Raw genomic sequence first — 27706 nt, 5'->3', positions numbered from 1 at the left:
TTCACGGTTACAAGCTAAACCTAACTCGGGCATTCGTATTGCCTACCACAAGAGTCTACCCGCTGCCGCCAAGCACCACGAGCGAGCTCTCGCCAGTGTCATGTTCTGCAAACATCCTCTCCGGTCCGTCCGAAGATCGCTTCAGCGCACTGCTCCCCACTTTGCCTCCAGCCGTCGAGCAAACAATAGTCAACCAAAAAGCAAATAATAGTCAACCAGGAAGCAAACAAAAAGCTATTTTGATGGCCCGCCACGATGGCGCTCAGGTGCCCTCCGCCATTCACATGCTCATAGAATCTCACGTGCCCTCCGCCATTCACATGCTCATAGAACCTCACGTCGCCTTCTCTGCGTTTGTTCTTGTCGCAACCTTGGCGATAACGACCGCCTTTGTGTATTTCAGGGATGCGAGGGGACAAAATGGCGTCGCGTCAATTCCTGGAACCGTTTTACCTTCGCGGACACTTACCAGTACATGACAGACATGAGAGGCTTTCTGTCTCGGGCATCGTAAGCTTGAAACCCAGCCCTCATCCGTCTTCTAGCCATCGTGCTCCCATACTTGCCCTCGTGTTCCCATACTTGCCCTCATCTAACTTCACCTTGCCCCAACAGCGCTGCCCTCAGTCAGCGAAACATTGTGCGCTTCCGTCTCGGCCCCATGAAGATTTACCTCGTGAAGGGGGCAAAAAACGTCCAGACCATGTTCAAAACCCCGGCTAGCGTCAGCGCCGACAAGTTTCTCCTCATCGTCATGGAAGGGCTAATGGCCGCAGACAGAAACGACCTAGCCAAGTTCGCCAAAGACAAGTCGGGCCGGCTCAAAACAAACGCGACAGATCCCGCGAATACACAAACCGGAGACGAAAGCGCGAGCAAGGCGCAGGCAGACCGGTACTGGTACCGTTGGCACCGCATCCTCCACGATCATCTCGTCCAGACGCAGGCGACCAACCTGCTGGCAGCGTCGTACCAGAAACATTTCTCCGAATTTCTAGACGACAATGCGCGTTTTCCTGTCGAGCAGTGGACAGCCATGAGGCTCCTAGAGTTCACCAAGAAGGACGTGGCCGAGGCGGCCATATATTCACTCTTCGGACCCCGCATTCTGGAGCTGAACCCCGACTTGCTCCCGCTGCTGTGGGACTTTGACGAAGTTGCGGGCTGTCTGGCCTGGGGCCTCCCTCGATGGATGAATCGTAAAGCCTACCGCCGGCGTAGCCGTTTCCACGCTACGAGCGCTCGCTTCCTGGATTCCGCGTGGGCCGGCTTCGACTGGAGCGGCCCCGACTCCGATGCCGACTGGGAGCCGCACTTCGGGTCGCGCATGATCCGTGAAGTGGCCAAGTTTTTGGCAGAGGCGGGATTCTCCCCTGGATTCCGCGCAGGCTTCGTAGCCACACTCGTATATGGGTATGTCCACGCCGCAGTGCCGCCGCAGTGCCGCCGTGTGGCTTGTTTGCGAACCTTGAAATCAGTTAACCCTTTGCTTTTCATCAGCCAAAACGGAAACACTGTGCCCATCGTTACCTGGTGTATCATGGAACTCGTCAAAGACCCAGAGCTGTTTCGCGCGGTGCGTGCCGAAGTACTTACGGCCATCGTGATGGATCCCGAGACACAAAAGCGCGCCGTGGATTTGCAGGCGCTGCTGCCACTGCCGGTCCTCCAATCGGTCTACACGGAGGCCTTGCGCATGCACGTCTCGATCAACGTCACGAGAGAGATAATGGAGCCGATTGTCCTCGAGGGCCATAGGCTGGAGAGGGGCGCAATTCTTCAGGCACCGTCCGAGATTATCCAATACGACGAGAAGATCTGGTCTGCAGGAGACAGCCACCCTGCAAGCGAGTTTTGGGCAGGACGCCACCTTAAACACGTCAAGTCGACGGACGAAGCTGGGAATGTAGTTCAAGTCCCACAGTTCGACTTAGCTGGGCGAGTCAATGACTTCATTGCCTATGGTGAGTGCCACAGCCCCTTTCGGCAACCGGGTGAGTGCCACAGCCCCTTTCGTCAACCGGATGGCTAATCGACCCCCAACACCAGGCGGCGGTGTTGCCATGTGTCCAGGACGTTTTTTTGCCAAGAGGGAGATTATGATAACCATCACCATGCTTGTGTCGAGGTTTGATATGGAGTTTGTTGGCTGGACAACCCTTGACGGAGGACCATCGGACCGCCCTGCCCGAAACGACGACCGGTGGGCTGGGGGAGCCGCGGTACCACCAGACCGTGACATGAAAGTGCGGGTGAAGAAGCTGTGGTGAGCTTGGGGGCGACGAAACCGCAAGAGAGCCAGGGTGCGCAAGTGTGCAGTTGATTCTTGGACGCTTCGATCCAATTTGAGGAGGACAGTTTTCTCGTCACTCTTTGTCGAGATAGGTCTGTTGAGCTTCTGCTGCTGCTAGTGGCTGGGCCGCTGCTAGTGGCTGGGCCAACACAGTCCAGTGCTTCGTTGCGCCGTGTCAGTGACGCGCAGCCATCAGCCACGACATCTGGTGGTAGCCCGACATCGGGGACAGTCTTTGGGATATGGTCTGGAATTTGGTCCCTTAAGAAATCCCTCAACCTCTTTGAAACCCATGATCTCTCTGCTAGCCCCTCGATTTTGCCAATTGCCGTGCCGGACCCTGTTGCGGTAACCAATGACAATCTTAACCACTGAGAATCTTAACCACTGAGAATCTGGAAAGCTTCCGCCAAGACGCGCACCAAGAATTCTGACTGGTGCTCCGCCTTGTGCGGCTGCAATACCGGGATGCGAAGCAACACTATTAGAAGCTAGGCACGAAAGGTTGTCTATGGTGCACTAGCTGCTATACTCCATGCGCATAAACTCCGCTCACCGCAAGACACTGTTTGGCTTATAAGTGGCCATTCGTCCTGCCGTCATGGCACCCATTGCCCTCTAAAGGCCGCAGCGTTGGCAATGGCTCAAACAACTCAATCTTGAGGCTATATTTGGTTGAATTGAGCCGTCAACATGGATATTTGATTGGGTTGAGGCTAGAATTGATTGATATGGCAATAATTGATGATATTTGACGGCATATTCCGCTCCAACCAAGAGAGATGTAAAAAGTCGTCAAAGAGGTCCAAAGTAGTAGAAAAAAATGCCGTGAAGAAGCCCGGAAAAGCTCGTCAACGTACCCAATCCTTCAAAACACATGATATCGTCGAAGCTATTGTCGCCCATTCCATGTCTCTGTGTGCCGAAGAATAGCTTACCGTTACTGAATGCCCTCTCCGGGTCCGCTAACATAGACGGAATAATAGATATCAAATCCAGGGCCATTTTTGACAGCCGGGGCCAACGTTCCTGACGCTAAACTACCAAGATTTTATATTATCTACTGGCCTGACTCTCTCTGTGAGGCATTCAGCAACTTCATCCTTCTGGCTAGGGTCTTCAGGCGGGTCATAGTAGTCATGACATCAACAAGAACATTCCCTAGACCTATAGGCGGCGCCTGAGCCGGTTGTGCCGGCGCCAGGATAGCGAGGCCGGAATACTCGGCTTGGTAAAGATGGCGGCACGCCCTATATGCTTTCCTGGCCCACTCCTCTCCCACAAACTTATCGACCCACTTCCTCTTATGACCAGGCTGAAGTATTATAGCTGCCCAGTAAGCTAGGCTCTCCTCCATTAATGTAGCGTATTTTCTTAGCTTCTGAACGGCCAGGCTAATGCTTATTCGAAGGAAGGATATATAATGTTGCTGTGGATTAGTATTCGAGGGCAGGGAGTTGTCGGGTAAGTCGGCGGCGAGGTCTAGAGAAGGGGGTCTAATCTGCCCGGTCGGGAGGCGCCGTGGTAGATCGATTACCGAGTCGGCTAGGTAGGCAGGTAAACGCATATCACGCCGTGGCCGTTGCGAAGGGACTTGACTCGGCAAGGAAGACTTAACGTTATTGATATCGTCGTCGTCGTCGTCGTCGTCGTCGTCGTCGTCGTCATCTTCAATTTGTTTAGCGACCGAGATCTCTGATGGGTGTGTACCGGGCCACCGGTAAATTCCGTAACGGCCTCAAGGTTAGGATCTAAGGTGAGGAGGCGGTCCTTAAGCAAGTCAACGAGCCATTCATACGTTTCGATGACTTCCCTATAACTACCTTACCCTCGAACTATCTAGTCATCTTTTTAAAAGGTTCAAGAACGGACAAAATAACGGAAAGTACGTGCCAGTCGCTTGGTTATAATAAGTCGGCGGCGGGTATATATGCACCTATTAGGTTCCTCGGCCTGATTTTAGTAGTACCAAAAATCCACCTGGGTCCGTAAACGTACTACGCGTTAGATAGATCATAAAGTAAACAGAATTCCACCTCGTTGAATTATCGCCACATAGGTGTAGGCCCTCGAGGGTCCTATCAAAGGATTGCAGCGCCGTTTTCGCCATATTGGTTACGCGTAATTTAAAGGAAGGAATCCCGGCGTTATGGCGACCTCCGAATGAAGTCTATAATATTATATAGCTTCCCGACCAGGCCTCGCTTTCGCTACTCCTTCAATAAGGCTTCTTCTTGTGCGTTAGGTAACTGGCCGATAAATTTATCGTCAAAGCTTCTTTCTATCTCTATCGAGTTACCTAGAATGAAGGCGCATGCCGCCAGGTTGAGCATGTGGCCAAAGTAACGAATTCGACGGTTTCCAGCCAGCGTATCGCGGTCAAAATCGTACATATTAGGCCCCAAGGACAAAAGAATGCCTTACGGCCCAGGTATTCGAATCAATGTCGTTACACTGGAAATGCCCAGGTATTCGAATCAATGTTGTCATACTGGAAATGCCCAGGTATTCGAATCAATGCTGTCATACTGGAAATGCCCAGTTATTTGAATCAAATGTTGTCACACTGGAAATACCCGATTTGGTCCCCGAAGCAGTATTCTTTGACTTCCTTGACCATGTACGTGGCCTGGTTCTCGCCGCTGTGAGAGCCTTCGATATGTTGTATAGCTAATAACTATCGCCATATACGTCGACGTCAGTACCGGCGTAATATACGAAGATCGCGAGGAAGGAAACGGTCGGTGCGGAAGTCTATATATCGAAGGAAAGATACTTCATAAATGGCGATGCCCTCAAGCGCGCGCGTAGACCCTACTGGTGCGTATCGAAGCGATCCTTGACATACTCTCGAACGTGTCGTGCGAGGACGGAATCAGGGTAGCTGTCTTATCGGCATTTAGGTAGGTCCACATAGAAATCACGAAAAGCCTCATATTCGTCCATATTATATATAAGATTCAAGCGAATGATCATATTGATAAGCTTTTCCTTCGAAATGAGCTTGTGAGGCAACAAAAACGACCTTTCCTTAATATTCGAAGTCTCTTCTAAGGTCTTTTGCTTCTTTCTCGGCGCCTCAACGCCGTCACAACCTTGAAGACCTTCTCGTAATAGTGGCACGCCTAGAAGTATACTTCCTCTTTTATGACGTTGTTGACGACCTGGGCAAGCTGTGACGGCGGTCAACAGCATCTAGGAAGAAGAGTCGCTAGTATGGCTATACCATTGTCTTAGGATTCTAAAAGTAAAGAAAGAAAGAAAGAAAGTCTACAAAGGTACGATCGAGGGTGCGGGGGTATAGTGGGGTGCCGAGAGCGCACGGGCCATTATGGTTTGCCCTGCCAAGGCTCGTGACACAAGTCAGCAGCCGTGCGAAGTAATCCACCATGACCTCGTATTCTTCTTGCCCGCCTAGTATTCCGCTATGTATAGCGCCCGTGTTTGTCACGGATAATAGGAAATGAAGGACTATGCCAACAAAATACCGTATTGATTAAGTGTAAAACTAAGCTAAAGAAGAAAAAGGGACAGGAAAAAGGGAAAGAATCGCAAAGGCTGCGATTGAGGGTTTGTGGGCGCGGGGCTCGGTGCACGTGGCGCGGGGAACGAAGTTTATTCAGGCTTAGTCTAGAATTGATGTCACACGGCTAGCGATAAGGGACCCGATAAGGAACCGCAATGCGCCATGCCGTGACAGTGTTGTTGTTATTTTGGGCCAGTCCCTCACCTCCATATTCCCAAGCTCTTTGATATCAAATTTGACCAACTCCTCGTATTGTGTAGAGATTGGCGATGGCTTCCTTAGGGCATCAAATGCTCGCTTTTGGCCTGTGGAGAGGGTCGCGGCATTAACGGGTCGAGGCAGGCATATTGCTGGTAGTTTGTGCGCAAGGAAATCGCTGCAAGAATGGAAGGATTCGGTGGAAAGGTCGGGTTCGGCTGTTTATTTACGTTGTGATGGTTGCATTGCAGCGACCTGCAGCCTGCCTGGCAGACAGATTTTCCTGGGCCCAGGAAAATACAGGGTTGGCCTTGGTCAGGGAGCGCCCTGGACCCAGGAAAATCCGAAAAATTCGCCCTAAAAATGGCCTGGCCAATGGGAAACAATTGACAATCCGCCAATTATTTTGGCCTACGAATTGGTTGAATTTGACCTCAAAATCGTATAACGTGATTGCATAGCGAGCGCGCATGTATAGCGAGCGCGCACTTTTCCCACCCCAATTGAACTATCGCAAAACATCGTAAATTTCTCCACGATAAAACATGCCCGCCGTACGAAATGAAGCACAAATACAGCTTGCCCTTCAAGCTATGCAACGGGACAAGAATCTTTGCCTTGCAACTGCTGCAGCCCGATATTCCGTACCCCGAAGAACACTTGAGCGGCGTTCGAACGGAATCCTCCCTCGAGCAGAAATTATTGCCAATTCGCGGAATCTTGACCCCCTTGAAGAGCAGGTTATCATACGAAGGGCTCTCGACCTATACGAGCAAGGATTTTCGCCAGGATACGGTATAATAGAAGATATGGCCAATTTGCTACGCGCGACGCGCAACGCGTCACGCGTCGGACCACGCTGGGCTGCAAACTTCGTACGACGACAACCAGAGCTCAAGATGCGTTGGACGCGTCCGTACGACTACCAAAGAGCTAAATGCGAAGATCCAAAGATAATTGGCGCGTGGTTTGACCGTGTTCGTAATACAATTGCGAAATATGGGATTCTCGAGTCGGATATCTGGAACTTTGACGAGACTGAGTTTACGATGGGCCAGATCTCGCCAACACTTGTTGTTACCTCGTCCGACGGCCGTGCGAAGGTGAAGAAGATCCAGCCTGGTAATCGGGAATGGGCTACCGTGATTCAGGCCGTACGGTCGGGTGGTGATACTATCCCTCCGTATGTGGTGGTTGCGGGCAAAGTCCACCTCGAGAGTTGGTATCGCGATAGCCCTTTCCCATCCGACTGGGTAGTGGATCTCTCAGAAACTGGCTGGACGAATAACCAGATTGGTCTTGATTGGATTAAACACTTTGACCAACACTCTCGCCGCCGTACGATAGGTGGAAAGCGACTCCTAATCCTTGACGGGCATGAGAGCCACCATTCGGCCGAATTTGAGGACTATTGCAAAGAAAATAACATCATTACGCTCTGTATGCCTCCGCACTCATCACATCTACTTCAGCCTCTTGATATCGGGTATTTTAGTGTATTGAAGCGGTCGTACGGCAAGGAAATTGAGAGGTTGATGCGCAACCATATTCACCACATCACTAAGCCCGACTTCTTTCTCGCCTTCTTCAACGCATTCCACGCGACATTTGAACCCGAAAACGTACAAGGAGGTTTTCGAGGGGCAGGCCTTGTTCCATTCGACCCAGAGAAGGTCATTTCCGGGCTAGATATCAAGCTTCGTACGCCAACACCTACTGGGCCCCCCGAGGCCTCGTACGATAGTTGGGTCTCTCAAACGCCACAAAATGCTACCGAAGCCTCTCTACAGTCAATACACATCAAGGATCGTATTGCTAGACATCAAGGCAGTTCACCCACCCCGATTATTGAGGCCCTTGATCAGATTGTAAAGGGTACGACGAAGGTTATGCACGAGATGGTGTTGATGAAGGCGCGCGTGCGAGAGCTTGAGGAAGCAAATGCAGCATTGAGCAAACGCCGGAGAGCTAAAAAAAAGTCGTATCCGGGCAGGAGGACCATTAACTATGGAAGAAGCGAGTGATATTTTGGCCCAAAGGGATGCGCATGCATTAGTAGAGGAGGAAAAGCGATCGAGGGGTGGTCGTACGAGGAGCAACGCAACAGGTTTACGACACTGTAGTAATTGCGGCAAAATAGGACACAACTCTCGTACATGCAAGGAGGACGCGAAAATGGATGGGTAATTAGATTCTGAGTAGTTTCTATTAATTTTTTCCTTTGTGGTGTTGGTATTTCGTATAATAGTTCAATTAGGGTAGGAAAAGTGCGCGCTCGCTATACATGCGCGCTCGCTATACAATCACGTTAATTGATTGCTCTAAATGGCTATATTTGATCGATTGAATTGGTTAAAATTGAGTTGGTGCCAACCCTGAAAGGCCGTCCACTGCGCGAGGTCGTAGTTGTACCTCTAGATTGCAGGATGCGCGTCAAGGCCGTTCTGTCTGCCTTTCTGGCGTCGGGCGTTGCGAGGGCAGCAACCTCGTCGATCCTCTTTTCGGGCGGAACCATCATCGCCTTCAACAAAAGCAGCGAGTCCCTCGAGGTCATCCGCAACGGCTCTGTGCTCGCCAGCGACGGCCGAATTGCGAGTGTTTTCTCCAGCACTGCCGCGGCTTCATTTCGCCTACCAGCCCACACCGAGCATGCCAATGTCACGGATAGATTATCTCGACAGGTTTTGTTGACAGTCACCGCATGGCTGGCAGACGTCGCTAAAGACGTTGGGCAGCAACACGTCGCTGGTCGAATACTTTGGCACCTTCGCCTTTGTTGCGTCAACTGGCCTCGTGGCAGCCGACGACGTGTATATCGGCAGAAGCAGGGCTCGGTGCCTCAATCGACAGCGGCGCCCGTGTCTTCTGGAGCTATGGCTTTCTCAACTCGGCCAACTTTCAGGTTCAAGATCAGCTGGCCAGCTCCCGCAACATTGCCACCCGGGCGCCATTCAAGGGCACCGCCACGAACTTGGGCATTGCCTATGGCGGCTTTGGGCCGAACCCCAATGTTGGCGACGCAGCTAAAGTAATGGGACTGGCCAAGTAAGTCTGCGAAAGTCTAATTCCGACTACGCTATTGCTGCACCTGTCTGGCAGGGAGTTCAACGTCTCTGTGGTAACCACCCACTCACTCCAGGGGCCGTGGGCATGTACGTACTCGGCGCCCCATCCATCGCGGCACAATCTAGAACGATAAGGCCTGGCCGCCCCGACACATGCTGACATCAGGACAGACGAAAACAGCCCCGAGAACGTCCATGCACTTGGATACCTCGACACATCCATCCCATTTATCTTCTCTCACGCTAGCTTCCTCACGGCCACGGCCACGGGGGCGACCCTTTTGAGGCAGACCAATCAGTTTGTCTCCATCACGCCAGAGTCGGAGATGCATTACGGGCACACACATCCTTACTCGCGTAGGCTCACTGGGTTGGACGCGAAGCAGAGAATAAAGCTAGCTGCACCCAGATCAAGACCAAGCTGCCCTTGGCGTCGACACGCACTTCACGTTCTCGGCGGACATCGTGACGCAGGCACGCTATGGCTACAAGCGACCGTAGGCGCATGGTCGCGCCGATATTTGACGAGTGGCAGGTGGCAGGTGGCAAAGCGCAACTTCAAGATTGCTGAATCAGCATTTCCCAAGTCTAGCAGCGGTTTTCTCGCAAGCGCCCGTCGCGTACAACAGGCCATCATCGAGCAGCCGTTCCTAGTGATGAACGGTAATTTTTTCAGCGGCTACGAACTTGCCTCGGCCGTGACGGAACTTGCCTCGGCCGTGGCGGAACTTGCCTCGGTCGTGACGGCGGACACTCCTCGGGGAGAGGGTGATGATTACGGCGATTTTTTTCGTGCCTGAGCATGTGTCCAGTGGGGTAAAGGGGCTACGTCGCCTGCAGGTAGTGCTTGGGTGCATTTGGCATTGCTGCCGTGGCCTATTCGTTTGGTCTATACTATATCGGGAAATGGTCATCCCAAAGGGTTTCTGTTCTTCCTCATTTTTTGCCACCACCATTAGTCACGCCGCGTGTGGCCATGTTGCGCCCACTCCATCCATCCCGTCCAGCCACGATGGTGGAAGTAGCTAATTTGACAAGGTCTCTGAGGCCGAACCCTTTGTGCCAACCCTTTCCATGGAGCCTCGCATCGCGAATTCGCCAGAAGATGGAACCCTAGACCAGTTGGCATGATGGCACCAATCTCGGCAGCGGATCACGGGTGAGCACTCACATCGTACGTCTGGCGCAGGTCCTCTTTAGAGACGCGGCCGTCCTTCTGCACCAGAAGCCATGTTGATCCGAACTCGAAAACCCCCGCAAACCACTGAGTCCCGCAACCCGTTCGTTAGCAACCCTAAGCGGTGGCGGTAGCGCGGGCGGGAGCAGGGTACGTACGCCAAACGGATCGACCGCCAATCTGTGGCCGGCAATCATGTTTAGCAGCTGGCCGGCCGACAAGGTGCCGTCGCCGTCCGTGTCCCACTTGGAGAACATGTTCTCAAACATCTGCGGGCAAAAGCGCCCCTCGTTGTCAAAGGTTCCCGAGTCTGAGCCATGCTGTCGGTGTGGTGAGTTGACGAGGAGCAGAGAAGAGAGGGCCGAAGGTTGGGCTTACTTTGGCCTTGTGGATGCTCGTGACATAGACGCGGAACCAGGGGTCTGGAACATACGAATGGGCTAGGCGAGTGGGATACGACAGACCGGCGTTGACAACGAACACGGAGAGGAGCGAGAAGGGAATGCCGAAGCCGAGCTCGCGGAATCCTTTGTAGGTGTCCCATGGGTAGATAGCTCCGTCTCCGTCGCGGTCCCAGAAGAGAACGTGCTGCTGCAAGACAGTCTGTTGAGCACATGTCAGCGCTCCTCAGCTGGAGTGCATTTTCGGAGGGGATTGCTGGGGAGGCAGACATTGTCCCTCAGATCCGGGGCTTTCAGGTTGGGATAGTCGACGCTACCATGCGGATTTGCTGTCGAGACGGCGAGGTTCGCCCGCGCAATGGAGGGCCTCGCAATAACGGCATCGAGCTGAATGGCTTGACGGCGCTGAGAGGTCGGCGGAGACCGTGGAGCAGCCACATCAAACTCCAATTCCGGCCCCGCCGTGCTGTCGGCTGTGACCGTCGGGCTCGGGTCCCGGGATGATCGCCCAGACATGGCCGGTGGTGCTGAGACAACAAGCAGCGGCAGAATGGGAGATGGGAAGGCAGGGGAGATGGGAGGGCAGGGGAGATGGGAAGGCTGGGGAGATGGGAAGGCAGGGGATGCTGGGCAGGCAAATTCCGAGGAGCGAGTTCAAGCCCAGAATAAGAAGAGACCGATGTGTAAATACCAGAACGAAGACTAGCGCCTCGCCATCGTATCAATTTCTTGACGTCATGGAGGCAGCCCCATGGAGCAAACCCGTCACATGCCTATCACGTTCGAGCTGGGAACTCGACATGGCGTGGAGACGATTCCGTGCCGGTTCCATTTCACACAATCTCCTGGGGGCCAGCCGAGAAAACTGTCGACGGGTAGCTAGGAAAAATGCAGCAAAATGCCACGGGGTTCATGTTACTGGCGAAGAACACAGGTCAGCCACCGTTGTCACGGAACTGGCCTGTCCGAACCCCGGCTGCGAGAAAAGGGTGCCGAGATTCCCGTGTTGCATGGATGCCTGTCTGAGCTGATGTGAGACTTCCAAGGCCGCCGCAAATGGCAATAACCGCCGACAGGCTCGGTATTCCGGACAGGCAGCCCTAGCTCGCCATTGGCAGATTCGGGTCTGGTCGCTGCAGGAAACAGGATTGGCGGCCGTGGACCGTGAATAAAACCGCCCCTCGCCCTCACGGCGCAACCTTCTCTGATCCCTCCATCGCTCTTCAACGTTGTCGGCCTCAAACACTGAGAAGCTATCACCAAACTCCGACCCTAGCCCACCCTAGCCACCCTAGCCACCCTAGCCACCCTAGCCACCCTAGCCTACCCTAGCCCACGCTAGCCCACGCTAGCCATGAACCGCCTCCTCTCGGCGCTCAAATCCACGCCGGGGCTCCTGCGCGGTGGCGCCACCAGTGCGCCGCCCAGCGACGCACCGCCAGCGCCGCCGTTTCCGCCCATGGACCTGAAACTCTTGCACAGTTGCATCGCGTCCCCCCGAGAAAACTACACGGTCGCGCACGCCGTGATGCACCCGGGCATGGAGACACTCCCGCACTTCCACACGCAGCACGCCAAGACCCTGACTTTTGTCCGAGGCAGGGCGCTCAGCGTGTCAGTCGCTCCAAACGCGACCTCGCGCGACCCAGCTGAGATGGTGGCTTATGAGCTGCGCGCTGCCGGGGACAAGATCGCGGTGCCGGCGGGGACGTTGCATACCTTCAAGCTGGCCGAGAATGCCAGCGACGACAATGGCGCGGAGGTCGAGGCGGGCTGCGAGCTGGAGTTGCGTTTCGACCCGGGGGCGCCCGACCTGGAGCGCCTGGTGGTCATCGTGCAGCGGCTGAAGGTCGAGGACACGAGCGGGGAAACCCTGTCGGCCGTCGTTTCCGAAACCGCGGCCAAGGCCAAGGTCAAGGTGGACCTGGAAACTATGCACCTCGTGCCGTTGGGCGTTTATGTCCGTCTTGGCGACATCAGCAACGTGGGCGATCTGGCCAAGGTGATCGCCGGACTCAACAAGAAGAGAGGCGCCTTGGTACGCGGTGTGGCCGAGGAACTTGTGGCACGGTATGCGACCGATGGCCAGGTCGAGAAGGCCGTTGTGCTAGCGGCGTCCGGGGCGTGAGCGTTCTGCTGGTTAGTGGGTTGAGATATGGTCCTCTGTATTCAGCAGTGAGACCACCCCTGCTGGCGTTATCTGCGTTATCCGTTAGAACAGCACCTAGTTGGTTGCAAGTGAATCTGGAGTGATTAGTAACCGGCCACGTTAGAACAGCACCCGGTTGGTTGCAAGTGAATCTGAAGTGATTAGTAACCCGCCAGCCCCAACTCTGCCCCTTGCCCCGCAGGCCCTTGCACTTTGCGCTGCACGATTAGAAAAGCGGCCAGGAGGCAACCAGTCCAACATGACGGGGAGAGACTCGGAGGCAGCAGTTGATGCTCTACATGTCAACCTGTATTTTTGCCCTGCGTGTGGAAAACCGTGTGGTCGAGGTAACTAAGTGGTGACCCCAAAGCGACCTGCCAAGGTGTTGCGGGGCTTAGCCCTGGTTGAACGCTTGGGCCACCAGCCCGCACATGGGTTCTCGCCTACACATTTAGTACGGGGACTAGCCCCTCCTAGAGTTTACCACAACACACAAGCATAAGGCAGCCCGTGCGCTCGAGGCGTACGAATCTCGATGACTCTGCGCCCTGAAAGCCCCACCACAGGATTAGCCTCAGGGTTAGGGTATACCCCGCACCTAGAATCGCACTTCATAGCTGGTGGCCTTCGGCCTGTAGTTTTAGAGAGGACAACCCATTCCACACCGTTCTTTCAGCCCCCAGAATCCACCCACGCACGCCATGTGCCCTACTGCCGTCGGCATCTCGCTGGCAATCGACAGCCCAGGCCAAGACTTGTCGCAACTGTAGTAGTACAAAGACCAAGTGCGATTTCCAACGCCCTTGTTCTCGCTGTGCTGCCAAGAACACGGTATGTTCGTATCCAAGAGCGAAGGGGTATCCTGATAGAGGCACTCGCTCAGACAATCCCCCTTGCAACTCTCAGATGTCAGCAGTGGCCTCTGCGTTTTCTCATCGTGCGATTCATGAGCCGGCAGGCGTTGCCCACACAGACAACCGCCGCCCATTGTGCACCATCTCGACTGCGGCCCCGGAGACCAACCCATTGGCGACCCACACCGTGAACAAGGCCTGGCCGCAGAGGAGCGCACTATCCAACCGAAACCGCTCGCTGCATGTATGAGCATTGCCTGTGTCATTGTCTCCCAAATACCCCACTCGAGGGGATTTGTCTGGACAATGATCGACCACGAAGCAAGCCGGATTGGAAATGAGGTATGCATAGATGAACAACAGCCGATAAGAGTACAAGAGAGTTGAATCATCTAGGATCGTCGTCGTCGGTTTTGCTCTTGCGCTTATCATTGGCGGCGAAGCATGCAACCTCATCATGGATCCATACTCAATTCCTCGCCGAGCAACAGGCGTCTATGGGAGTCCAGGAGTCTTTGGAAGTGGGAGAACGAGTACGATGCATTAGCGAGCGAGGGCGCTAACAAGAAACAACAGCTTGAAACACTGGGTGATCTCGTAGTAGCAAAGCATAGCAGCGGGGATGGCGAAGCGATGCGGGACGGGTGTGGCGGCAATGCCATGGCCGGGGCCCTGGACGACTGGCACGCAGGACTGGATGGGTGGGCATGTTACTGGCCGCAGTGTTAGTGGGACTGTAGGTGGCGAGCAACTACAGTCCCGCTAACACTCGTAGTGCTGTGGGTTCGTGATTCGAGACTAATGAGTTTGTTTCTTCCAAGTGGATTAGTTTGGAGGGTATATCAACCACCAAATCACTCCTTGTCGCTTGAGAGATGCCAACATCGCCGGCATGTTTCGACCTGAGCCGATCCGCCAATGTTGACGGCTGCAAACCTGCAGCCCGAGATGTCGGCGGCCGGGCTTGGCATTTGGCGAAATTTGCCGAGCCTGCGCGATGACTAGTCCGCAAGCCCACATCCGGCCAACATTGCCGGCTCCGGTCTTGCCCAAACGCGCAAACATTGGACTCGGCTGCCGCAGGCACGGCATGGTTATTGAACCCAGCCAGTGGCATCATTCGTGCAGTTCTGTCGCCAAAGGAACCCAGTTCCCTCACCTATAAAGATGGAGAACCCGCATAATTACTCTCTCGTCAAAGACACTCCTCCATTTGATCCAACTGACCACGGCAGCCCACTTAGCAAACCTTGCGGCAGTGTTGACGTCTCCAAAAACCGACTTCATTGTCCAAGGGCGGCCGATTCCCTCGCTGGATGCCGGAGAGCTCTTGGTTCGCAACCATGCCGTCGGACGTAACCCGATCGACTGGCAGAGACAGGCGTGGAACTTTGTTATTTCATCTTTCCCGGCCATTCTCGGTACATGTATGTGACCCGGGACACGTCGATCAAAACTGTGTTTGAATGCCGACAGACTTAGATGTCAGCGGGGTGGTGGTGGAGTCGGACCATCCGTGACAATCTTCAAGCCTGGCGATCGCATCATCGGGTTTGCCCACGGCCTTGTCTCCAAAAACCTGGACAATTGCGCATTTCAGACATATACGGCCCTGAAGGCCAATGTATACGGCCCTGAAGGCCGATGCGGCAGTTGTGATACCTGCCTCGCTAACATTTGTGCAAGGCGCCACGCTGCCTACCGCTATCGGCACGGCCGCCATGTCGCTCATCGACGGCTTCGGCTTCTCGTTAGCTGGTTGGCAGCCGGCCCCCAGGGTTGTCCCGCCGCAGTCTTCCGCCATCTTGGTCTGGGGACGCGCCTCAGCCGGTGTTGGGAGCATGACGGTTCAGCTTGCCTCCATGGCAGGGTTTGTCGTGTTTGCAACGGCGAGCGAACATCAACATTCTCGCCTGCAAGCTCTTGGGGCTTCAGAAGTGGTCGATTACCATTCACCCGCGTTAGTTGACAGACTCGTTGCCGCTGCCGTGCGCGCCGGTGTGCAGATCGAGTACGCCGTCGATGCCATATCGCTCTTCGATGCCATATCGCTCGTCGACACGCTTCCGGCGGTCGTAGAGGTGCTGACGAGGTTTCCCGGACCCAACTTCAAGACATCGCACATAAAACCATGGCCTAGCAACCTGGCCTGGCCCGATGACATTTCCATCCAGCACGTCAGGGGAGACGACTTGTGGGGCGGCAGAGAGGATTTGTGTACTTGGTTGTACGGCGAAGCTTTGCCGAAATGGCTCGCCAAAGACGGCATCGTCTTGTCCCCGCACAGGGTTGTTGACCGGGGCGTGGCTGGTTTGCAGAATGGACTGAACGCGTTGAGGAGGGGGTTAGCGGTAGAAGTTGGTGGTTGAGATTTAGGCCGCTCAGTTGTGTGACTCGTGGCTTGAAGGCCCGTCAGCAACGGGCACAGATTTGGTATAGACGTAGCAAATTATCCATCAGCTACACGGGGCGTCGACTCCCGCTCTCGGACCAGAACGGGCTTCTTGGAGTCTACTGAGATGTGAATCGGGGGCGGGGAAATAGAGCAGATAGATAGACACGGCCTCCTAGAACATGATCTCTCAACTGCAAGATAGCAAGGTCTCTCGTTCATGTCTGCAACGGGTAGACTCTGTAAATAGTGTAGGAGTTTGTCTCATCTTGCCCGTGATCGAAGTTGACAGCGCATTGAATTGTCTGGCCAAATAGGTCTAAAAGTACAGAAAGAACGCTTCCTTATACTCGTTGAGAGAGGCAAGGGAAGTGTTGTAATTAGCCCGAAATGAGGGCATTCCGAATGAAATGAGGGCATTCCGAATGAAATGAGGGCATTCCGAGGCCAAGAATGAAGAAAGTATTCCGTACAGAGGCGTGCAGGGCCTGGAAAATGTGGTTCAATTCCATGAAAAGTGGGTCAATTCCAGGCGACATCTCACCTAATTGTGTTAACCGCCACCCCCCACCGATCACCCTACCACCCGATCACCCTACCACCCGATCACCCTACCACCCGATCAACCTACCACCCGATCACCCTACCACCCGATCACCCCTTTTACATCCTGAACAACTAATCTTACCGCCAACATGACAACCCAGCTGCCAGGCTGCCCGGCACATTAAGGTTTGAATCCGTTCCTCTTGAAGGCTCTTAATCACAAGACGATTGATTCGCAAAAGTATTCTCCAGGGTTATACATGGTGTAAGTAGGGACTTTATAAAGCTACTTTATCTTGCTAATAAACTAAATTATGAGCTACGTATTTACAAATCGACCGGTTCGCTGCGACTTGGCGTACCTGACGAGGACGCACTAAACAACGGCGAACATGCGTTTCCATTGGCGTTTTGCCCATAATTGTGCCCCTCGATTAGTAAAATGTAGACAGGCATGTCTTAGCATCTTTATTGTGAACACATAAATATATCGGGGTTTAATAGCAAGGCGCTGCTTTTCGCAACGGTCAGCTGATGTGGTCCCCTCTGTCGTTCTAGAACTAGGAGAACTGCGTCTATGTAATTATTCCATGTAGACGACATCTCGGAAAATAAGTAACTTGGTACCTAGTGGCACGCCAATGTATTCGACATGGATAATAATGTTTCGAAGACGGATATTAATTGGGTACCTACCGTTGAGTCCTTTCCCTTGCTGCAATTACCTCGCACAAACGTGACGGCCTTGACGACAGTGGGGGGAATGGTGGACCCGGGAGCCGAGAGTGGCAGAGCCGAGAGTGGCAGAGCCGCAGGAGCAACAAAAGTTAGGTGATATTAATTAGTATGCGGCACTAATCGATAAGGCTCTAGTTCCCTTTTATGCATATGGCTTGTGCGCTTGTGCGCCCCTGAGCCCTGGGTAGACATTCCTGTCCTTTGGACCGGCCTCAGTGCCCGTCACGTACTCCTCACTAACCTTCCCTCCCTACGGCCGACCAACGCCCATGATAATGACTATTCAATGTGGTTAGGTGCACCGGTAGTCAGTACTACTCTTTTCCACAACGCAATTCCATCTTCGTATGTAACCTTGTCCAGGGGCATAGCCAAAGTACGACCGGTATACCATCGAGATTCCAGCAGGTGACTACGAAATCTTGAAAAACTCTTGTCAGCCTCGCCCAGCCTGGGAACTCCATTAAATTGGTAACCATCCCACCAACACATCGTCACGGCATGAAGCCCGAGGTCGTTAACCAATTCATCGTAAACACCGTCGGGAAAAGAAAGTGCATACCGCGCATTTAATAGCAACCGGCCCTACTGGACTATCTCCGACAACCCCGCCTCTAACGGCATTCGTTGGTCCGTTGGCCAAGAAAGCAGAGCCGTGATTGGATGCATGTCCCTACGGGCACGGAGGGCCAAGAAAGCAGAGCCGTGATTGGATGCATGTCCCTACGGACACGGAGGGCCAAGTGAAAGCGAGGGCGAGAGCGAGAGACCTTGGCAAGCCAAAAGGAGCCAGTAATCATGAAATATCTACGGCCAATAAGATGTTGATGTTCTGCATTTGAGCCAACCAGTGCCCGTTTCCAGACATCAGTCTTGCGCGGATTATCTCGACCGCTGGTAACGCCGAGGTTCAGGTTGGACAACAGAGCAAACTCATCCGCAGCCACATGCATTTTGGGCCAGTTGCTGCTGATAAATCATGGTATGCAATGCGTTGCACCTGCACGCAAACACGGTATACGTACCACCCGTCTAGGAACTGCATGCCGAATACCGAGCATTGATGATAAATCACAACATTCGAGAATGTGCAGTTATCGTTGCCGATAAATCACAACATTCGAGAATGATGCAGTTATCCTTGCCACGATCAGATTTCAGTCGGAATATATCCGGGAGCATAGTCGAAGCTAGACGATCTACCATAATGGACCAGCCGTATCAGCTCGACAAACTTCGGTGCCTTGACAGCCGCTCCTTGACAACCGCGGCTCATCCCGAGACGGGTGCTACCAGCCACAAACACAAACTGCTAGTGTGGTGGGGTAGTCTCAGCTGCAGTACTCGCTCAGTGCACGCGGGAGGGACTTTCAGGGCCCACGGAACCTTCCTCGGGGATCCCCACGAGCCAGGCCCGGCTCTGCGGACGGGGATGCTGGCCGGCCCCTAAGTCCGAGTCCGGTTTCACCTACGGGCTTCGATAAGATAGACTGGAACCCGGAGTCTACATAAGACTCCATTCCTGCTGGCCGTTCCCATTTTTTGCAGCTTCCATACGCTATCACCACGCCGCACAGCGACTTGACGATCTGCCAACGGCCACTCCCGCATCCGCAACCCCCCAGCTCCGGACCTCCCTCCGAAATGGCGCCCAACCTCGAGGCCGGCGCCCTGTTCAGCGTCAAGGGCATGGTGGCCGTCATTACCGGCGGTGGCTCTGGTACTTTCCCCCGTCCCCTATGTCCATGCACGCTCGGGCGACTGACACGCACAACATGATAGGCATCGGCCTCGTCATGTCGCAGGCCCTTGCTGCCAACGGCGCGGCAAAGGTGTACATCCTCGGGCGGCGCCTCGACGTGCTGGAAGAGGCGGCCGCGGCGACGTCACCAGCAAACGTGTTGGTGCCCGTGCGGTGCGACGTAACGTCCAAGGAGTCGCTGCAGGCGGCCGTCGACACCATCACGCGCGAGACGGGCTTCGTGAACCTGCTGCTGGTCAACTCGGGCGTCATCGGGCCGCTCAACGGCTACCAGGCAGTGAGGACGACGACGATTTCGGACCTACGCCGGGCCGTGTTCACCGACATGGACGCGGCCGCCATGACAGAGACGATGCACGTCAACGTCACGGGTGCCTTCTTCACCATGGCCGCCTTCCTCGAGCTGCTCGACGCGGGCAACAAGCACGCCGTGGCCGGGGCCGGGTTCGACGCCCCCGTCAACGACGCCCAGGCCCGCGCCGGCGTCCCGTCGGTCCAGAGCCAGGTCGTATACACGAGCAGCATCTCGGGCTATAGCCGCGACGGCCTCACGTCGCCGCCGGCCTACGCCAGCTCCAAGGCCGCCGTGCTACACCTCACTAAGCTCAGCAGCTCGAGTCTTGCAAAGTTTGGTATCCGCGTGAACGCCATAGCTCCAGGCCGTGAGTACCTGCCCCCTTGTATTATAACTACGCGCTTCGCGTGAGCCCGCTGGGACGGTGCCGAGAAAATGCTGATCTCCCCGCACCCAGTCTTCCCATCTGAGATGGCCAAGGGCATCATTGGGAACCGCACGCCAGAGACAGAGGAGCTCACCGACCAGAAGTTCATCCCCGCGCGGCGCTTCGGCACCGAGGAGGACATGGCCGGCACCATCTTGTATCTCGCCAGCCGCGCTGGTGGGTTCTGCAACGGCACCCTGCTAGTCATGGACGGCGGGCGGCTGTCGCAGACGCCCTCGGCTGTTTAGTCTGGGCGCTAGTGATTTCCAGCAGGTTAGAAATACGACTAGAATGTCTCTCGGTTTTAGGGGCAGGATGTTGTTCGTCGGTTTCAGGGGCAGGAAGTTGTTCGTACTGGAAGGAAAGCTTCGAAATATTGTCATGAATATGATGGACAACAGTAGGCAGAAACCATTCTGATACCGAGTAGACTTCTGTTGTTAATACCTCTCCACTGAATGGAGGGTTTCGTGGCACCGATTCTGCGCCATAGCCATCCAGTGAATTTGTAATTATGCAACATCCCAGTTCAAGATGCAACCTCCTGCTCGGTTTTGCCAGCCCCGTCCTGCGGCACCAGATTTGTCTTGGCCGGCCCAATGACACACACGCCCTCCTTGGAGAAGCGGCTGCCGTGGACGGGGCAGTTGAAACTCTTCTCGGCCGCGTTCCGGCGAGCACGCCGTGCGTTAGGCCGTCTCTAGAATCGCCCGTGACAATGTAGATGCGGCCGCAGCCCTGGTTCTTGCCGATGCAAGCCATAAAGTCGACGGGCTCAAAGATTTGGCCGCTGCAGCGGTAGTCGTCGCGCTCGTCGCATGCCGTCAGCCGCACGTACTTGTACACGTCGGCGTTGTCGTACAGCAGGCAACCCTCGACGCCACCGCGCGGTACGCGCATGGCGACGTAGGAGGAGCGGAAGAACTCGAGCTCGGTGATGACGCTCAGCTTCTGTAGCGGCACGTACGTCGCCTCGACCGCCTGCTCCGCCCGGATCCTGTGCCCGCTCTCGGTTGATCCCTGCACTGTATTGTGGCCCATGCCCAGGAGCTCTATGCCCTTCTCTTCGACGGCCATGACCCGCGTCCGTGCGAAGCACTGGAAGTTGGGTTGTTTCTCGAGCCAGTTCAGCACCCCGGCTAGGTATTTGGTCGGGTGGGACGTGGCTTGGTTATCCGCCACGAGCCCGCCTCGCTGGTCGACGGCGCCGTTCCAGCCCTTAACTATGAGGTTTTTCTGGTCGCTATCAGCCACTTCACCTTATATAGCACCAGGGGACCCATCTCCACGGCTCGGGACAAGTCAACATACGTCGAACTGCGTCCCGATCCCGAGCTTCGAGGCTCTCCTGGTACGCGACCTTCTTCGGCAAGAAATCAAGCTCGCCGTCGTGCTTCTCGTGACCGACTGGGTACTGGGTCGGTCGCGCTCGAGGTGTGCATAGTGTGCTGCGGATCTATAGAGGTCAGGGTCGCTATAGCTCTGGTCGTGGAACTGAATGCTCTGCTGAATCAAATCATCAGTTTGTGCCCGAGCATTGTGTGAGTGAGCCATTTCGAAGCCAGGCACTGACTTAGCTGGATGGTGAGAGAGGTAGTGGTTGAGAACGTAGTCTTGTTAGCGTCGTGGTCGGTGTCGATGGAAGAGGTGTAGATTTGTTTGACGTCACCACTCTGTGCGACACGCCGCAGGGGTGCGGGCGCCAAGCTTCTTGACCTTAGGAGTCGTCGCGTAGAATTTTTCAGCACTAGTGATAATGACAGATAGATGCATTGCTCAAAGGTGTAGATTAATGATGGCTAGACGGGTGCGGAATGCTGTGAAAGGGTTGATGGATCGCCGAAAACTCGCAAGAGCTGGCGGGGTACCTTCGATGCTTCGTTTGCCAAATTCGCGGAGTGACGGCGGTTTATTTTCACCGCTATGTTGGGCCCCACAAAGAAATGGTGACGACACGATTCTCTAACGAGATCAACATGGAAACCCCAAAGCAGAGCTCAGTGACACAACCCCAAAGCAGAGCTCACTGACACAACCCCAAAGCAGAGCTCACAACCCCAAAGCAGAGCTCACTAACACAACCCCAAAGCAGAGCTCACTAACACAACCCCAAAGCAGAGCTCACTAACACAACCCCAAAGCAGAGCTCACTAACACAACCCCAAAGCAGAGCTCACTAACACAACCCCAAAGCAGAGCTCACTAACACAATCCCAAAGCAGAGCTCAGTGACACAACCGGTCATTTATTCAGTGACACAACTGGTCATTTATTTCAGTTATTGGTCCGAGTTAGAGCTAACTAAGCATGGGATGGGTTCAGTCGTCATGAAAGTATGAAAGTCCAGCTCATCAAATGGAACGGCACACAGAGTATCAACACAACAAATCAGTAGCTACCTGCCATGACTTGCTTTCTCTTCTGGCGAACTCTTGCTAAATTTCGTCCGGGACTTTATCTTATCGGGGCTGAAAGACTGAATTTAGGCATGTGGAGATAGTCGTTCTAATTATCACATAATTGGCGAAAAATTGAATCAATCAGGAGTCCCACAAATGTGCTAATGCACTGTACAATATCAAGCTGCCCCTTTTTATTTGGCGTACATAACTGTTTGTGCATCCCCGACAGTTGAAGGCCAAACACAGACAAAGGTTCCGCTCAAAACTAATGAAATCCACTCGACGTGCGTTATTGGAAGCGCTCAGCGAGGATGATCCCGGTGACACCATCTAGTTAGCTCTTAGACCAGCTTGGCACCAATCACCAGGAAGGCAGCACTACGGACGCGAAGCCAGGTGGAGAGGTCCAGCCCCTCTTTGGACCCGAACTTTTTAGCCAACCACGAGAAAGTCGCATTGCAAGAGGCGGCGGCCACATGCCCACCTGGGTTGCTGTGCGGGAGTCTGAGTGTGGGTAAGGTGATGTTTTCCTTCGCTTCCACTTCTACTGGAGGGTTGCACAGGTTAAAAAAAAAAAAAAAAAGCCCAAGAACAGAATGTGGAAAGAAGCACGCCGAAAGAGCGAGGATTAAGGGTAACTGACTAACTATCTAGAACTAGCGAAAGGGAGATTAAATGCAATTTCAACCTCGATTGCCCCACGATCATGGGCGCTTTCCCCAAGTCGCCAATCGTCCAAAACCAAGCTGCCGGTGCTTTGACTAGTCCGAGGCCTCTGATCTTAGCTGGGTGGATAAAATCGTGCAGCCATAGGCCCCAGACCTGTGCGCACAGACACGCTACTGCATGTGCAGGGAAGACGACGCCATCCTTGTGCAGGGAAAACGACGCCATCCTCGACTGGGGGCCCTCGACTGGGCCCTTCACTTCTTCACTGCCTGATCCACAGACGAAAGACGCGATTCCCAGATGGGGAAGCACATCCGAAGAACTCCTGGCTGGGTCGCCGAGCATGGTGCCAAGGGATCTGCCGGCGAAGAATAAGAATGCGTCGATCCCCGAGACTCGACTGAGAGGTTGTTGCCGGCCAGACTAAAGCTCCTCGAGTCAGAACTAGAGTGAGTTCTCTGCTCCAAAGCTCGCTCGCCGTCGACATATTGTGCTGTCTGCGCTGCCGCCCCGAACAATGAATTCCACGGCAAGCACGGGCGGTCTTCCGGATCCGAATCTCATCCCCTCGCCGCCCAGCGACGCCGCCAACAGTCTCGCCCACTCGTTCGCCGCCGTCGCCATCACGCTCAATGTCATCTCGTTCATGCTGTTCAGCGGCCGGCTGTACACGAGGGCGTTTCCCGTCTTCATCATGGGGTGGGACGACTACGTGATCAGCGCCGCGTGGATCTTCATCGTATCCAACTCCACCATGCTGCTGCTCACCGTGCCCTACGTCTTCCGCGGCGACCCGTCGGCCTTCACGCTCGCAGACGTCATGCACTCGGACAAGCTGGCCACCCTGTCGCAGCCGGTCTGGGCCTGGTCCATGGCCACCATAAAGATCTCCGTCGCCGGCATGCTGCTCCGGCTCGAGCGGCAGCGCGCCATCCGTCGGGTCTTGTGGGCCCTCATCTGGCTGCAGCTGGTCGTCTGCATCTACGTCACGCTGTCGTCGACCCTGCAGTGCATCCCGTTGCGCGCCGCCTGGGACCTGCTCGGCCTGGTCACCGACGCCAAGTGCTGGAGCAAGCAGGCCATCCGCGTCAACTCCATCTGCGTGGCGAGCTTCAACATCGTGACCGACGTCATCTTCGCCCTGGCGCCGATGATGTTCCTGCGGCGCGTGCAGATCCCGTTGCGCGAGCGCGTCGTCATCGGCGTGCTGATGGCGCTCGGCATCTTCGCCGCGGCCGCGTCCGTCGTCAAGGCCGTCATCGCGGCAGAGTTCGGCAAGACTGACGACTCCAACCTCGAGGGCATCTCCATGGGCACATGGTCGCTGGTCGAGGAGCAGATCGCCTTCATCGCCGCGTGCATCCCGTGCCTGCGCCGGCCACTGCAGCAGGTGCTGCGCCGCTTCGGCCTGGCCACGACGGTGAACACCCACAGCGTGACGGCCAAGCCAACCGGCGCCGGGAGCGGATATGGCATGATGAATGGGAACCACTCGACGAGCTACAACGGGGCCATCAAGATGAAGAGCATGACGAGCAGCCAGGCCCAGAGCGAAGAGGACATCTTGGCGCCCCAGCGCGGCAATACCCCAGGGGACGTGATAGGAGACACCGAGATCTGGCGGACGACCGAGGTGCGCGTCCATTCGGAAAGAGAAATAGAGAAATAATCGTGTCCGGCGTGCGAGCCTTGCGGACTTCTGCCGCCTCAGGAGCGAAATAGATGTTGCCAATGCCGAACCCGTTCTTCGTTACCGTGATTACGCGTCCATTCGGAAAGAGAAGTAGAGAAATAAGCGTGTCGGGTGTGCGAGTCTCGGCGTGCTTCTGCCGCATTAGTAGCGAGATAGATGAGCCAATCCCGAAACCGTTCCTCGGAACCTGTGATTACAATACTCGGTAAACACTTGCCCTCGATCGGCTATGCCGATTCGATAGAAGGCCTCCATCACTAGTAGAAACTGCCGAAGGGGTTGTACGACCCTTCCACTCCCATGACGTACTTTCTTGTCATGAGCATAATGTCGACCTGGTCGACGACGGTGTATTGAGGATTGGCTGCAGTGTGGGCTCCCTAGTCCTCGCTCTGCATCAAGTCTCCATACTCGCCGCCACGCAGCTGCAACAATGTGGCTCTGCACCTGCACGGATGATATCGGACTTTGCACTTCTCGCGCAGAACGTCCAGGATGCGCGCCCAGCTCGGCGGTCGAGGGGGGGTTAGTTCCCCCTCGGCGACGGCTGGACCGCCGTTCGGCCGCAGCTTGACTTCGCACAACACAATGCGCTCTATCTGGTCCTCGGGCAGCGCCTCGCACAGCCGCTCGAGCTGCTCCTGCGTGGCCGAAATACCAACGAGCGAGAGAACTCTCATGCAAGGCAGCCACGACTTCATGGCCGCCAGGGCGCCCGTCAGCGGGAAGAAAGCCTCCGGGTCCGGCAGGTCGGCGACGGCGGGTTCTTCGGCTATGTGCGCGAAGGTCAAAGTCTCGATGCGCTGGCCTGACAGAACCGAGCCGAAGAAGGAGTCGACGAGTTGCTGGGCTGCTTCGGGGAGGTGGCATTCCGACACGGGCCGGGCGGTCAGGCCGGCGCTCTCGCCGAACGAGACAGCCTCGAGGTGCTGGCAGGCGGCGGCGAGCTCGTCCCAGGCGGGGCGGGTACGGGTAGGCTGCTGCGCAGCCGAAGGGCGCGGTTCGAGCAGGTGGTAGTCGTACTCGACCGGGAAGCAGCCGAAGCCGAGCTGGCGCAGGTGCGCACCCGCGTTGTGCAGGGCGATGGGCAGTTCCGAGAGAATCCTGGCCGGCGTGGTCTCAGGGCGCTCGCGCGCTCTGGGCGAGAGGGCAGCCCACCCGTCGAGAGAGGGAGCCCACGGCAGCGGCGACGCCAGCACCTGAAACAGTCTGTCGTTGTCGGCCAGGAACTGGGTCGGCGTCTCCTCGTAGGGACCCGGGCACCGGTCGACCCGGTCCCGGAACACGACTCGGCTGGCATGCGGCATGCGTGCCACGGCCGATGCCAACTTGTCGACGAATTCTCTGCTGCCGACGAGCCTCTGCTGCTCGCCGTACCGGCGCCGGCACTCGGCATGCCCGGCTCGGAGGATGCGCTGGTACTCCAGCGCCTGGGGGGATAGGGGCGGGCCGACGTCGAGATTCCGCCAGGCAAACCCGACGACGCCAAAGTTGTCTTTGGCCTCTTCGTACTCTTCGAGGCCCGGGCGCACCTCCTCAGTCCTCTCGTCGGTGAAGTCGTTCGGGTCCGTATTGTGGTACCCGTCGATGAACCGACGGCAGGCATCTTCTGCCCGCTCGAGGGCGAGCACCCGGACCAAAGCGAACTCCTAGAAGCTGGTGGCCAGGGCCTCGGCCCGGCAGGACAGCACAACTTCCACCTCGCGCACCCCCGAGGCCACGAGCGATGAGTGGGACACAGCCGCCGCCCAGTCGAGCGACGGCTGGTCCAGGTACACCCGCAGCCTCGAGAGCAACGCTGGCGCCGCGATCTGGTTGAACTGGCGACACACCAGCCGCACGCTCTGGAGAGAGGACAATTCCTCGACTTTGCCCTCTCCGTCTGTAAAAGTGCCGAACACGGCGCGCAGAAGCTCTGTCGGCAGTGTGGCCAGGCTCGCTGGCCCGGCCGGTCGCTCCAAAACCACGTCCATGCTCGCCTGTGCTCGGTGCAGTCGGTAAAAGTGTAAAAATTGACAGAGTTGTTGTGCTCGGTGAAGTCGGTAAAAGTGTAAAAATTGACAGAGTTGCCGTGCTCGGTGAAGTCGGTAAAAGTGTAAAAATTGACAGAGTTGCGTGTGCGGTTGAGATTCTCAGCCTACCCAAAGATCTACCGGGAACGCTGGAACGGACGAAAGGTCAGACGAAAATGACTCGCGCTGCAGGGCTTATGCACAACGTCACAACGTCACAATGCCTGTCTCACTTCCGCTTCAGGCTTACAGGATAGGGACGGTGTTGAGGCGGCCTGGCCATTCACCCTGCGGCACAGCCTTGGTCTCAATTTGCAACCTCGTGGACAATAAGACTAGGCGTGGACGCTCAGCTTTAAACCGGATCTTAACAATAGTCAATAGTGCTGGGAAAATAAATGCTTCTCTCCACATCACTCCATTCTCTAGACCTTGTACTATTGTTATCTGTAACATATTGGGAGCATCTGTAACATATTTGGAGCATCTGTAACATATTGGAAGCATCTGTAACATATTGGAAGCAACTCGTAAATATCCCACACCACGCCGAAAAGCTGGAGCCAAGATTTGTAGACGCCGATAACCGAGGAAAAAGGAACCTTATTTCAGTAGAAAATCTATTCCAAAGGAACATCCTTACTAGCAAGCTAGAACCATATCACTTATAAGAGCGCTTTCATCTAGAAAAATATCCTCTTTCTTCTTACTGTTCCTTGAATTTCTTCTACTTTTTCCGAAATTCGAGGAAAGGCGTGGTAATTAATGCCGAGGTAGGTGTTGGAATCACCAGGTACCGGTACTGGAAACAACAGGGCGTGCTGCACGCCGAAAGCTGGTGGTTCAAGTGATGGTCATTGTTGTCTATGTCTATCTAGAAGAAAGAGGTGGCCGTAGGCCACTTATATGGAATCTGGGACCCCTACGCCTCCACCGCCGCCTGTGTGGCTGATGAATGCGTTGTTATAGCCACCTCTATGTGGCTGGAATGCGCGTTGTTCCAACAGTAAGATAGGCAAAAAAGCTTTAACTGGGCGTTTGAGTTGTTCTGTATCCTACTGTGCCTTTTAGTAACATGCTTAACGGCTAGACGAGGAGGTTGTCGCC

General features: G+C 55.1%; 9 protein-coding genes across 9 annotated transcripts; 6 read left to right on the top strand and 3 right to left on the bottom strand.

Moving 5' to 3' along the window:
• Positions 1 to 475: 475 nt before the first annotated feature.
• Positions 476 to 2270, top strand: B0T26DRAFT_742552 (cytochrome P450; the record flags this gene model as incomplete). The annotated part of the gene is made up of 4 exons (XM_060444136.1): positions 476 to 510; positions 616 to 1413; positions 1501 to 1964; positions 2050 to 2270. The coding sequence occupies 4 exons, from the start codon at positions 476 to 478 to the stop codon at positions 2268 to 2270; spliced, it is 1518 nt and encodes a 505-aa protein (XP_060295508.1).
• Positions 2271 to 8443: 6173 nt separating this feature from the next.
• Positions 8444 to 9890, top strand: B0T26DRAFT_813813 (uncharacterized protein; the record flags this gene model as incomplete). The annotated part of the gene is made up of 7 exons (XM_060447342.1): positions 8444 to 8674; positions 8712 to 8827; positions 8868 to 9062; positions 9117 to 9169; positions 9254 to 9439; positions 9498 to 9579; positions 9618 to 9890. 7 exons carry the CDS (start codon positions 8444 to 8446, stop codon positions 9880 to 9882), a joined length of 1128 nt encoding a protein of 375 aa, XP_060295507.1. The 3' UTR covers positions 9883 to 9890.
• Positions 9891 to 9907: 17 nt separating this feature from the next.
• Positions 9908 to 11176, bottom strand: B0T26DRAFT_742550 (Caleosin related protein-domain-containing protein; the record flags this gene model as incomplete). Its single annotated transcript, XM_060444135.1, has 6 exons — positions 9908 to 9958; positions 10094 to 10195; positions 10254 to 10346; positions 10418 to 10579; positions 10638 to 10862; positions 10931 to 11176. The coding sequence occupies 6 exons, from the start codon at positions 11174 to 11176 to the stop codon at positions 9908 to 9910; spliced, it is 879 nt and encodes a 292-aa protein (XP_060295506.1).
• Positions 11177 to 11887: 711 nt separating this feature from the next.
• B0T26DRAFT_719780 (uncharacterized protein) lies at positions 11888 to 13142 on the top strand. Its single transcript, XM_060442440.1, has one exon. It carries the CDS (start codon positions 12015 to 12017, stop codon positions 12786 to 12788), a length of 774 nt encoding a protein of 257 aa, XP_060295505.1. The 5' UTR covers positions 11888 to 12014; the 3' UTR covers positions 12789 to 13142.
• Positions 13143 to 14906: 1764 nt separating this feature from the next.
• Positions 14907 to 16032, top strand: B0T26DRAFT_649276 (chaperonin 10-like protein; the record flags this gene model as incomplete). The annotated part of the gene is given in 3 exon segments (XM_060438070.1): positions 14907 to 15094; positions 15146 to 15287; positions 15304 to 16032. Coding segments are annotated over 3 exon segments (1059 nt in total), but the record flags the coding sequence as incomplete, so codon positions are not given.
• Positions 16033 to 18499: 2467 nt separating this feature from the next.
• On the top strand, positions 18500 to 20297 carry B0T26DRAFT_719775 (uncharacterized protein). The gene is made up of 3 exons (XM_060442439.1): positions 18500 to 19059; positions 19122 to 19763; positions 19854 to 20297. Exons 1-3 carry the CDS (start codon positions 18984 to 18986, stop codon positions 20069 to 20071), a joined length of 936 nt encoding a protein of 311 aa, XP_060295503.1. The 5' UTR covers positions 18500 to 18983; the 3' UTR covers positions 20072 to 20297.
• A 55-nt stretch (positions 20298 to 20352) lies between these two features.
• B0T26DRAFT_754203 (uncharacterized protein) lies at positions 20353 to 21377 on the bottom strand (the record flags this gene model as incomplete). Its single annotated transcript, XM_060445800.1, has 3 exons — positions 20353 to 20481; positions 20541 to 21059; positions 21135 to 21377. 3 exons carry the CDS (start codon positions 21375 to 21377, stop codon positions 20353 to 20355), a joined length of 891 nt encoding a protein of 296 aa, XP_060295502.1.
• Positions 21378 to 23411: 2034 nt separating this feature from the next.
• Positions 23412 to 24563, top strand: B0T26DRAFT_651462 (uncharacterized protein; the record flags this gene model as incomplete). The annotated part of the gene is made up of 1 exon (XM_060438278.1): positions 23412 to 24563. The coding sequence occupies one exon, from the start codon at positions 23412 to 23414 to the stop codon at positions 24561 to 24563; it is 1152 nt and encodes a 383-aa protein (XP_060295501.1).
• Positions 24564 to 24967: 404 nt separating this feature from the next.
• B0T26DRAFT_678414 (uncharacterized protein) lies at positions 24968 to 26560 on the bottom strand (the record flags this gene model as incomplete). The annotated part of the gene is made up of 2 exons (XM_060440229.1): positions 24968 to 26236; positions 26297 to 26560. 2 exons carry the CDS (start codon positions 26558 to 26560, stop codon positions 24968 to 24970), a joined length of 1533 nt encoding a protein of 510 aa, XP_060295500.1.
• Between the last annotated feature and the right edge of the window lie 1146 nt (positions 26561 to 27706).

Source organism: Lasiosphaeria miniovina (genome assembly GCF_030549165.1).
Source record: "Lasiosphaeria miniovina strain SMH2392-1A chromosome Unknown B0T26scaffold_5, whole genome shotgun sequence".
Taxonomy (NCBI): Eukaryota; Fungi; Ascomycota; class Sordariomycetes; order Sordariales; family Lasiosphaeriaceae; genus Lasiosphaeria; species Lasiosphaeria miniovina.
Note: the sequence above shows the minus strand (reverse complement) of the source record. Positions and strands in the feature narration are given on the sequence as shown.